Source organism: Monopterus albus, unplaced genomic scaffold (assembly GCF_001952655.1).
Source record: "Monopterus albus unplaced genomic scaffold, M_albus_1.0 scaffold13.1, whole genome shotgun sequence".
NCBI lineage: Eukaryota > Metazoa > Chordata > Actinopteri > Synbranchiformes > Synbranchidae > Monopterus > Monopterus albus.
The window spans coordinates 41,858-53,917 of NW_018127893.1; the positions used below are offsets into that span (position 1 = coordinate 41,858).

At 40.4% G+C, this 12,060-nt stretch overlaps 1 protein-coding gene across 2 annotated transcripts; it reads left to right on the plus strand.

The window, feature by feature from the left end:
- The first annotated feature begins 6,360 nt into the window (after positions 1 to 6,360).
- On the plus strand, positions 6,361 to 10,826 carry rps14 (ribosomal protein S14). Of its 2 annotated transcripts, none has more exons than XM_020590768.1 (5): positions 6,361 to 6,465; positions 7,554 to 7,705; positions 8,582 to 8,743; positions 9,465 to 9,541; positions 10,717 to 10,826. In XM_020590768.1, exons 2-5 carry the CDS (start codon positions 7,557 to 7,559, stop codon positions 10,782 to 10,784), a joined length of 456 nt encoding a protein of 151 aa, XP_020446424.1. In that variant the 5' UTR covers positions 6,361 to 6,465; positions 7,554 to 7,556; the 3' UTR covers positions 10,785 to 10,826. The 2 variants fall into 2 exon arrangements, with proteins under 2 accessions (XP_020446424.1, XP_020446425.1); XM_020590769.1 differs by lacking the exon at positions 6,361 to 6,465 and adding an exon at positions 6,637 to 6,786.
- The last annotated feature ends 1,234 nt before the right edge of the window (positions 10,827 to 12,060 follow it).

Genomic DNA, 12,060 nt, shown 5'->3' on the forward strand with positions numbered 1-12,060 from the left:
CATCAGAGGATGTGCCTTCTAATGAATTGTTTCTGGATTGGACCTCCACAAACATGACCATTGTTATGTTTTGGGGATGCAGAATGGCACTAGACTGAACAAACTGGTATGGTTTTAGAACTTACTAAAGGTTGCAAAGCAAAAACTGGATTGCAGTTACACTAAAACTGCCAATCAGAATTACAGACATGTCACCTGTCGCTGAGACCAAAGTCCATAATCTACAATAAACTCATCGGTACAGAGTCCGAGAAGTGACAAAAATAACTGACAAGTCAAACATTTTAATACATTTTCTGTATGATCTCATAATAATGGGAATTTAACCTAAAATTAAATAAACCTATTAAAGGTCTTTGATGTTTTAAACAGATCTTGATATTGTTTTTGGAGAGATAAAATAGGAAGTGCTGTTTTTGATCAGATAATTACAATACAAAACCAATTTTCTGCCAATCATCCTTCACATTGAGATACTCCAAAAACATAACTGTTTTATTACCGCAGGTATCTAACAATAACTACAACAAGCACTGCATTGGTTTTTATAAAATGGATTTTCAGCCTTTCTGTACATTTAATCTCTAAATTTGTTGAGTGATCAGATTCTGTTGCTCTATTCTGGCGGACCAGTTTCCCTCTTTCATTAAAAACACAGTTAATATGGAACTTTAACGGGTAAAAAAAAATACATGTATATGTATTTGTTTATTTTACATAATTTATTGTTTAGTTTACTCTCAACTCTTGAATTATATTTTTTGTACATTGTATTTCCCAACACAGTACCAAGAGAAAATTCTTTATGTATTTGTACTGGGCTGAACAAAGTCGGATATTAATATTATGTACAAATTAATATATTTCATCCATAATTAATTTACCTGATAGTGACAGTTCAGTTCACAATATATACTGTTTTATGTTGGATGTAAAATCCCCTGAAATTACTAACAGCCTCAAATTCACAAATTTGGTCAAAAATCAAGTGTCTTGAGTGTAAAATATGAGATTAGTGGAATATTATACTTGCCAAAAAAGCCAGCAAAGTAATGTAATATTTTTATGACAAAAAAACGGATTTTTTTGTCTTTTCTGGGACTCTGTACAAAAATACTCTAGCGTTCCTGTTGTGTTGGTCTGTCGGTGGTGTGGTCACTAAATGAAACCTCATATCTCTTGTTTTTTTTCTGGCGCCTTAATGATCTCATAACTGTTTTTTTCTGATTCAAATTCAAAAATGCATCTTGGATTGTGAAGTGAAATATTAACCTGCCCGCTCAGAGTCGCTGTGTTCTACAGTTTTGTATGTGAATTTTATTTAAGGAGATATGAGGTTTTGTGGCAATGGCATCATTCTAAAAACATTAGATTTTTCAGTGGAGTTCTGTGGGGGAGAGCTTGTATTTCTTCCTCTTCAGTGATGCTGTTGACTTTCTGTACAGATTATGTGATTTACTGCATGCCGGACTTGACTTTGTGTTTGTGTTTCGGCTTCGGTCTCCGCGTTGTTTTGTTGTTCACGGCTGTCAGGTTAGCTTCTGGCTCTCTGGTGACTTGACTCAAACATGTTAGCTTTGTTAGCATTCCTCCCTGGGAGCAGTAGTGTCTGCTAGCCATGAGCTAACAAAACGCCTGCGATGCCAACTTTGATATTCTGCAACCTTTGACCCATTGTGTTTGTCTCAGAGGCTTGAAACAGCTTTTTACCGTTGGGAGAATGTCGAACTTTGTACAATCAGATTCTTACTATGATGATGACATTATTATTCTCAATATATTGCATTTGTATATTTAAAAGCTTTTTAATGTTTGAATCAGACTTCCAGTGCTAGCGTTGTGTGAGTCGCCCTGTAGACAACACATTGTGTATTATTAGCTTTATTTTGTTAGTATGATATGTATTATAGAGTGTGACACGAGTTCCCTTAGCAACTGCTGAATGTGTTCGCCACAGCGCTGCTGCTCTTTATTTTACTTACGATCCCTGTGCCATTTGGCATCCCGGCTCAGGAAAGACCTGGGGAGGCTGAATGTCTGGTTAAAGGTCAACTATGGGCTTTTAGCAACTGACCTCTGATGTAAAAGTCAGATAGAGAAGGGCAGGGTTTTTCTGATGATGTCCACAGTGAAGCCAGGTAGATGGGGTGGGGCTGAGTTGGGGGCAGAGCCATGTTCAGATGCTCACCTGTTTACAGCCTTTAAGCCATGCCCACTGCCCGCCTGACTGGACACAAGTAGAAATGTCAATGTTGGAAAACATTTTATTAGCAAAATATGATTCTACCTCAGCCTGTTAACTATCCAGGTATTTTTTGTGCCCAGATTTATGAAAACAACAACAACAAAAACAACAGATAAATTATTCTGCACTGACTCTAAAGCTCAAAATCAGAACTGTGCTGTGTTGTTAGCTACGCTGCAACAGGACTGGGGCTCCTCAGGTATACGTATAAACATCATGTTAGTGTGGATGGCAGGCCAAAACAGAGGGAAAAGGGTGTATTTACAAATTTAGCTGGCCTAGTGTGGACATAGTCTAACTGAAAGGCTACTCTGATGTTTTGAACACTGCTTTTTAAAAAGTGGACAAAGATATACACAGGATCAACAACAGTTTTGTCAGTATCACAGTTCAGTCTGAGTGTTTTCACCAGAGGCTGTCAGAATCCAACCCAAAGGTAAATGTATTAATAAATTATGATTTTCAGGCAGAAATTTTTTTGGTAAAACAAACCAAATTTGGCGACAGCTCATGAGAAATCTTGATGTTCCCCAGCTGGCAACAGAGCTGGCTTGTATTTTGAACACTATACTGTAGATTCCTATTGCACAGCATCAAAGTATCTCATTATGTTTTAACCCCATTTTCCTATTTTCATTAAAGTGTGCAAATGATTCCCAAGATCTGAGTGACAGTCAGCTTCAGCCTCCCCTTCAATAAATGCATCCAAACCAGAATGTGAGCCCAGTCGGGACTCCAAATGGCAATGGCACTGGCAGAGTGAATGGCTGTTTTCTACAGTAGACTAGCCTGTGTTTTTTAAAGCAACACCTCCACTTTGACCTTTTAAGACACTTGAAAGTATTCTTTATTAGTGGTGGAAATCTTTGAGTACCAGGGACTCTGAAAGTCCCTGCCAATACTGAGATGTCATTTTTTAGAGCTATGTTGGTGTTTATGCTTAAAATTGAAGAATTCATCTTAAAGTAGACTTCACATGTTATTCCTATGATGTTTTTCCTGTTTTTACCAGATATTCAGTGGGTGTGGCTGCAACATTTTTATCCTAATGACCCTAAAACAGCGACTTCCATCCCTCAGATTATTGGTCTCTTCACGTTGTGTGACCCAGAGGAGACGATAAAAATGTTGGTTTCTGATTCTTTGGCAGAAGATTTCAGGGAGTGTTTATATGCTGAAGACTCAGACAGGTGAAGTTGGGGTTGGAGGTCTCTGTTTCGAAGCCTCACCTGCTGTGCTGAGAGCACATTCACCACAGGAAGTTTTTCTTATCCATGTGACAGGAAACAGCAGGACCGGAGGAGGACGTGTGAGATTCAGCGATTAGCAATGTTAGCGATTCTTAGCTGTTCTTCTGGCAGCATGCCAACATGATCATTTGCATTTAGGGTTCACTGGTTACTGTTAGCAATGCTAACAGTGCTAACAAACCATTCCCAGGAAAAAGAACTGAACTCATAATACACCTTTTACTTGTTTTGTGGAGCAGACATGTGTTCAGTTACAAACCAAACTCTGTACAATTTTCTGAGGTTTGAAAAACAGTTGTATTCATTTGTTTGATTAGGATTTACTTGTATTTAGTCTAGCCTACATTTGATCTCCCTACAGTCAGTGGTGGAAAAAGTCCTCAGATCCTTTACTTAAGTTAAAAACAACAATACAAACGTATAAAAATGATACAAGTAAAAGTTCGGCATTCAAAATGTTACTTAAGTAACAGTATAAAAGTATTACATTCAAAACATACTTAAATTACTAAAAGTAAAAGTAGTCATTATGCAGAGTCGTACATTTAATGTTAATGTGTATTAACTAATGATAATAAATTCACTAATAACATTATTATAATATTGATGAGTTATTGTGTTCATCATGTTTAAAATATGGTGAATTAGTTAAAGTGGGATTTGGTTTTAACTAGATTATGTGCTTCTAATGTGAGTTACTGCTGAGTATTTTGTGAGTTTTTCACTGGGTCTCAGTCAAGTTTTATGATTACTGTATCCTTTCTATTAGTGTTAACCTTTTAACCTAAAATTAATTTAAAGGATTGCATCAGTTTGAGATTTTGTATGAATCCAACCAGAGTCTGAAGTCTTTGGGTTTTTCCAGAACCAGAAATGACAAAGAAATGATTAATACATAAAATATCCAGCAATAAACATTTATTTTTGATTTCTAGATATTTTAAATAGTTTTGGTCTATTTCTGTTTGTAAAAGTAAAACCAAAAGACCAGAGTTTAGCTCCGACTTGGTCCTTGCTGTTTCCCGTTCACAATATTCATGCTCTGCAAAGTGAATAATCAATAATCAGCTCCTTCACATCAACTCAGCTTTTTCTACTATGATGGATATTGTACTGTACTGTATTAACTGGACTCTAATGCTGCATGCTCGATGTGTAACTGTGTGAGAGGGAGAGTGCATTTTTAACCTTTTTCTTTTATAGTTTTTTGGAGTATTTTCTTCTGCATCGTGTTCAAAGTGTTTCTGTAAATAAACTGAGGTGGTCAAACTCTGCTGTCTGATTGGTCTGTTTTTACACAGTAAACTATTATTTCATCAGTGTTTGGCCATGTTGATTATTGTTAAATGTCTTACAATGAGAGATTTAAGAAACTGTCTTATTTATCTACAGACAGTCTCTTCTTTAACAACACCATAGTAATAGATTACCTGCTGAGTCAGTTCTTGGTTGTATTATACATGGACACATCACTGGACAGGCTCTGGAGCACAGACACCAGCAAATGACCAGAAAGAGACATATACTGGATTTATGGACAACTTTATTTAACAATTTATTTGTTTATTAGTTCATTTCTTGAACTGTAACATCTACATTTAATGATGCACTTTTCAACATTACAGATTTAATAATTACATCTGGCTTCTTGGGCTGTTACTGCTACATATGAGCACAGTTGGACCACTGAACAGGCCTACCAGGCACAGCGTGGGCCTCTGGGGCCCAAGGGCTCAGGGATCCCCTAGACCAGTGAAACATGAAGGGACTCTTAAAAGTTTCTTTTGAAAAGTCAATCAAACAAATACAAAAAGCCACAAAATGATAAAAAAAACAAAGACAGATGCAACACAAACCACAAATCCACTGAAAGAGACATGACTAAAAAGAAACAGATAAGACCCCAAACACAAAAAACACTAGGCCTACAAAAAATGGCAAAAAGATTGTAGTATTCAAGTTCTTTAATTGGACAGCTCTGAATAACGAAGGAGTCCGTCTTTCTTCATCTAGTGCTGGTTTATTTTAACCACATGCAAAATTACAAACACGACCCCGGTTGCTCCCTTTTCCAGACACACAGAGGCTGCTGGAAAGTGGAGTTTCCCCTGCCATACAGATCCTAATACATCTATAAGGTTTACGCTAACCCCTTACCCAGAAAGATTACCCAAAAAAATCCCCAGAGGAAGTCAATCCGAAGACTCCATCCCTTATGTAGTGCTCCACATGCTTTGAGCAGCTGCATTTTTACCTAGTCATAACAAAATGAAGAATTTCAATGTATGTGTATGTTGTCACATGGTGTGTCGCTAAGGCATTCATTCATTTGTTCAGACATAATATTCTAATACAAGATTAATACAGGAAAAGAATTGGTGTCATAAGTACCTATGGTTCACTTTTCAGAATCAACATTCTGTCTGCTAACCTTGAAACAAAACAGAGTAGAGCAGACTTTAAATCTTACTAAACTGTGTTACTAACACATCTGATTCAACACATTGATGTCTAACAATTATCTAACTGATTTACTAATATCTAACAAGATACAAAGCAACTAAAATCAGTATCATCTTTGCTGGCCAGGTGTGTTAAATATACAAGGAATTTGACACAAAACAAGTAAAAACGTGCAAAATGACTACAAAGAGATGCTAAAGGTGTACAGGTTACATTTAAACCTGTTACAAGCCAGGTTGACTATTGGAGGCAAATAAAATGAATCCAGTTGACATTTGTTGATTAAGCTGATTAGATCTAAGAATAATTTATTTAATTATTTAACAAAAATCGCCAGGAAAAAAGATCATAAAAATAATCATTATAACGTCTTTAAATAAATAAAAATCAAGCCGGTGTTTCTGTGTAACAACCACGAAGCGGCAGTAGCAGGAACTCGTCAACTTTGACCCCGGAAGCGATACTTCTTTCCTTTCTTGTTTCTGCTTCGTATAGAGACACATAGAGGTGAGTGGTGTTGAGGTTTTTTATCTTTTTTAATCAGTATTTTAAATGATCATCTAATCATTTAACGTGTCGCTGCTGATTCTTTAATGGAATTTGTGTTTATTCGCGGTGAAATTGTTTCTCTGTGTTTAATTAAGCGTTGACTTTTAGACAATTTTCCCTCCGGGTTTCTTTCTGTGTCTTCGGCAGCATGTCGCCATTTTACTAGACATTTCGGTAGCGGGAAAATAGAGTTTTCTTATTATTTTACATTTTGAACAGTTCAGGCAGGTGTGTTAGAGGCTTTTCTACTGCCTGAAGTAAATAAGTAAAGTTGATCAGGTGAGACTACTGTTCGTTACTAGATGCTAACAGGCTGCTTACTTTAGCATCCGCCTTAACTGGATGGTTTTCGTCTTCTGCGTAGTTCAGCAATAGCGTTTTTAGCTAGATGTTTTATGTCGGTGCCGAGTCTGTCCGAATGTGTTGACGTTCGTCTCCTGGGTATAATCACGTAGTTGCATTAAGCCCGTTAACATCTCTGTCCAGTCTGGCTGTTGGTCATCTGGAGCTGTAACCACTACCAGTCTAGGCTGGTACTTCCATTATCGGACAACTTGGTCCGCATTTGAGCTTTAGGAGATTCAGCATTTCTGACACTTTTCCACCGGAGGAGATCTGGTCTGGAGTGATACTCATCAGGTGGCGGTGCAGGTGAAGCAAACGTTAGCAGAGACTGCAGAGTGAACCTTATCCAGCGTTAGTAGGAAACGTTGCGATCTGTTGTGTCCTGCTCAGTTGTGTGTGCGATGAAGTGAAGACACATTAATGCTTATGTGACATTTTTGCTGTGCTGACACGTTTCAGCCAGCTTTTATTCTGATGCTTTGGCTTACTGATATGAAGTCCTAGAGGTCTGGAGGTTTTTACATGTACAGGTTTAACAAACCGCCTGTTTTATTTACAGAGGTCTAATTTTTTAAACAATTGTTTATGACATAATGTTGAAAACCTGCAGCTGGAGAACAGCTGTAAAACAGAGGCTGTGTGTGTTGTAGCTTCTTCACTTGAACATGTTGCCCTAACTGTGTCTCACTCTTCCTCATCAGACAATGGCTCCTCGTAAAGGGAAGGAAAAGAAGGAGGAGCAGGTCATCAGTCTGGGGCCTCAGGTGGCTGAGGGAGAAAATGTGTTTGGAGTCTGTCACATCTTCGCCTCCTTCAATGACACCTTTGTCCATGTGACCGACCTCTCGGGGAAGTAAGTTGCAGCTGCTCTGACAAACCAGGGCAGGGTTTTTGAGTGTGGGGGTCTTGATTTAAGGTGTCTGGCACTAAGTGTGCTGTGCCATGTTATGACATGTGCTGTGATGGGTTAAAATACCTGGTGTTGTTTCAGCTGATATGAGCCGATGTTAGAGATTCAGTGACACTGCAGGTTTTGTTTTCCTCTAAAGGTTTTTGCAGGTTTTAATGGTGCTGTATTGCACTAAGAATTTTCAGTTGACCCAGATTTTCCTGTTCAGTGAAACTCCTCGGTCCTTTTTTCTTCTTTTTTTAAATATATTTAGCCCAGGCTGTCAGAAAATCAATTGGCATGAATTTCAGTAACTAGGCAACTATCAGAGGGCTGCCCTAGTTTTTAAAATCTTGATTGTTTGACACAGGCTGTGGTGTCTGACAGAAAATCTGATAATGGAAAAATCATAAGTCCGCTTTTAATTAGTCAATGTTATATTTCTTCATGAAGCTCATGTGGGTCCTTGTTAATGATCTTATTGGGGATTATTGATCTGTGCAGCTGACAGCGTTGTGTAAATGGCAGTACATTTCTACTGTTGGGCACATGTTTGATGGCTCCGTTTATTGGTACATTGGCCAGAGCGGCTCAGGAACAGGGTTTCAATTAAACACCATGTAATGTGACACCATGTGTTCAAATAAATTATTGAAGCTGTTTTGCATTGGGTGTGATGGTTTCTTCATGTGATGCAACAACAGTGGACACAGATTTGTCTGATTATTTTGTGGGTGATTTATTTGGACAAATATCCACAATAACAGACAAGTTAATGTGGATGCGCACGTTTGTGTCTCTGCTCTCTGATTGGTCTAACGGTTGTGCATCTGTTTCCAGGGAGACCATCTGCCGTGTTACTGGTGGGATGAAGGTGAAGGCCGACAGAGACGAGTCTTCTCCGTACGCCGCCATGTTGGCCGCTCAGGATGTCGCCCAGCGCTGCAAAGAGCTGGGAATCACAGCGCTGCACATCAAGCTACGGGCTACTGGAGGAAACAGGTAACAGTCACCTGTCTGGCTGCCTGTCCATCTCTGTGCACACCTGAGTGATTACCTTAATTCTTAGGTGCTGGGCTTCTGTGTTTGATCGGTTTCAGTGCCAGAGTTTTCTCAGAACTGATCCGAGCTCAGTTTAGGTTTTTCTGTGTAACTGGTGACAGTCCTCAGGTTATACAACATCAGTTTTGCCTTGTCCTTTACAACCAGAGCTCAGTGTTTTTTGACAGAAGAATTTGGACCAACCTGGTTTAGCAGGTTTGTTGCAAAACCTCTGTCACATTTCAGATGAAAATGCTGATGGGAGAGTTGATGCTGACTGAGTCATGAAACGTGATGAGAGTTTAACCTATTTCCTGATTGAGCGGCGTTTGGTCTTTTCCTCTGAACCGAAGCAGAGAACAGTTTGCAGTCGAGCTCCTCTGTGTTAAAACAACAGATTTCTGATGGAGGTTCTCCACTGAGTTCATTTCAAGTTTTACCCTGACACAGTCAAACTGGGTAGTGGACCAGAAGTGACGTGTTTCCAGAATAACATGCCACTATGACATGAAGCTCGGCGCCGACATCTTTACTGAAACCTGAAGTCTGATCCAAACCTCCCGGATTTACCGCGACACTGTGGTACAGTTGTGTGTTGATGACCGGCTCACCTTCGTGGCTGGGATGCAGCTGCTCTGTTTGTAACAGCCAGATGTTTAATGAGGCGGTTCTGTCGTTGCAGGACAAAGACTCCTGGTCCTGGAGCTCAGTCTGCTCTCAGGGCTCTGGCTCGCTCCGGCATGAAGATCGGACGCATCGGTAAGTGATCAGTACTTCCTTTATTACTGATGTGTCGTGTGTGAGGATCTATAGCTGACATAGTGACCGATAGAAAGGTCAGGTCAGCAACCCTTCACCAGCCACTTCTCTGTGGAGCCGCATCTGCTTTCTGAGAGTTGTGAAGCCATGATAGTGGGACAGCGTGTTACGGGCCGAGCAGCAAGGCTCAGCCTGAGGTTTGTCTTTAATATAGAACATCACAAAGTCCACAACTCCAGTTTTGTGTTAAACTGATTCCACCTTCATTTGACCTAGCCTCATCAAAACAGGAGCCTCAGTCTGGTTATCCTGAGGTTTCTCCAGTCTGAACTCATCTGGGCCCACTGTAACATCTGTTCAGCTGGACCACATGTGATGCTGATTAGTGCTCAGCTGCAGCCACACTGCATCACATCTTCAGTAACTCACATGTAAACAGCCATTCAATCTGGTTTGAACTCGATTTTACATTCTTATTCATAAAAAGGCCAGAATGAAACCAGCTGAAGTGTCGCTGAGAGAAATTGGTCAATTGACTTCACAGACAAGGTGTTCCACACTGAACAGTGGCTTTTGTTTTAAAAGAATCAGAATCTGCTTTATTGGCCAGGTGTGTTGGACGCACAAGGAATTTGACTCTGGTACATCGGCTCTCAATGTGTATGTACATATCCCCATGCAAGGGGCAAGTAAACAGTAAACCAGCATAAGGCTGTTGGGAAATATAATAAAAATAATCAGCAGTATTAACAAGCAACAAACAGTGCAAAATATGCAGTATAAACAGTCAGTAAACAAAAAAAGCCGCAGTTTTGTGTAAAACAGTGAGCAGAAACATATTTCAGTAACAGTACAACGTGTAAAAATCACAAACAAGTACTGCAGAGCGTTTTGTGTAAAACAGTGAGCAGAAACATGTTTCAGTAACAGTACAATGCGTAAAAATCATAAACAAGTACTGCAGAGCATGAACAGTTTGACATGGGTTTATTTAAATGTTCACTGCTGACTTTGGTGGACTGACACTTGAAACTGATGAAACTGTGTCTGAGGTATGAGACACTGCTGACTTTGGTGGACTGACACTTTAAATGATGAAACTGTGTCTGAGCTCTGAGTTGTGCTGGATCAGTCGGTGTCTGACCTCCTACTTCTTCCTCTTCTTGTTTGTGCAGAGGACGTCACTCCGATCCCATCGGACTCGACCAGGAGGAAGGGTGGACGCCGTGGTCGCCGTCTGTAAACTGAACCAAGGTTTCCTGTCAATAAAAATGTTAAAGTCAGAGTCTGTGTGACGTCTGATCAATAACTGCATCGATCATTTCAATGTTTCCACCCGAACCCACTGTTGGGGACCAGTCTGTGTTCGGACACCTGCGGGGTTTAATGATAAAAGCACATTTACCAGTTAAATCAGTCCTGTCGGTGATGCTGCTGCCCTGCAGCGTTTCAGTGTGAACACAAAACAGGATTCAGAGAACCCTGATCACTGATTAGTTATTACCCCATGAAACATTGTACAGTCTGGGTGAGAACTCGTTTCTCCTGTGCTTTACTGCTGTTTTGTTGCGTGTGTCGGGACCAAAGGTGTCTGCTGATTTTCGCAGCGAGTCTGTGTCGCGTTGACGCACAGACGTCCGGATCTGAGCGCGTCACTGCGCCGCGTTGCACAGTCCTTTGGAGCGGCATCCGTGGGCCGCTTTCAGGCTGTCCCGTTAAGTCAACGCGGTCTCCTGCTGTAAACCCAACAAGAGAAGCTGGTGATGAATGACTGGTGGCCCGTTGTCGTCTTCTGGATCCTTGATACGCAGGACTACAGGTAATGTAGATGGGATGCTGGTCTCGTCCACCGGTTTTGGTCGGACTCCTGTGTTCCAACATTAACAGTTGGTTCTCTGGAAACTGGTCCATCGGCCTGTTTCCCTCTTGGGATGTCCACAGTCTCCCTTGTTGATTTTAGCCACAGACTTTGTTGGTTGGTTATTAAATACTAAACACATTCATGGCATCAATGTCTTGGACAGAGACTTTGTCCTCTGTGCCATGAGGCGAGATCGGTGTCTAATCCAGCAAAGTGGGCTCAGCTCAGGGTTATTGGTACTACGAAGCTGGCTCACTTTTAATTGGGACCGATCAACAAGGTGACTTGTGCTGCACGTTAACCTGGAGCAGGTTCGCTTCACAGGGTCAGAGCCGTCTCGTTGTGCAGTCTCTGGATTTCTTGCAAACCGAGGGAGTCTGTAGCCTTCGTGATGGTCAGCATCTATTTTAAATGCATAAGATGTCTGATTACCGACTGAATTCCTGTCGGTGGTTTCACAGGCTCGGAGTAACATGAGTGCGCTGCTGTGATGACCGGGTTGGCAGGCAGAATAACTGCAGCTGACATCTTAAGGTAAAAATTTAATAAGTTCAGTTAAATCACCAGATGACATCTTATACAAACTGTAACTAGGTTTTACTTTTACTGTTTGACACTTTCCTCAAGACCCACAACAGCGTTGTTTAAGAACAGTCCA

Bases quoted from the DNA above. Each gene is read 5' to 3' on its own strand.
- rps14 (XM_020590768.1), top strand. From the start codon at position 7,557: ATGGCTCCTCGTAAAGGGAAGGAAAAGAAGGAGGAGCAGGTCATCAGT. The intron at 7,706-8,581 runs GTAAGTTGCAGC...ATCTGTTTCCAG, and splicing joins GTGACCGACCTCTCGGGGAA to GGAGACCATCTGCCGTGTTA. The intron at 9,542-10,716 runs GTAAGTGATCAG...TTGTTTGTGCAG, and splicing joins CATGAAGATCGGACGCATCG to AGGACGTCACTCCGATCCCA.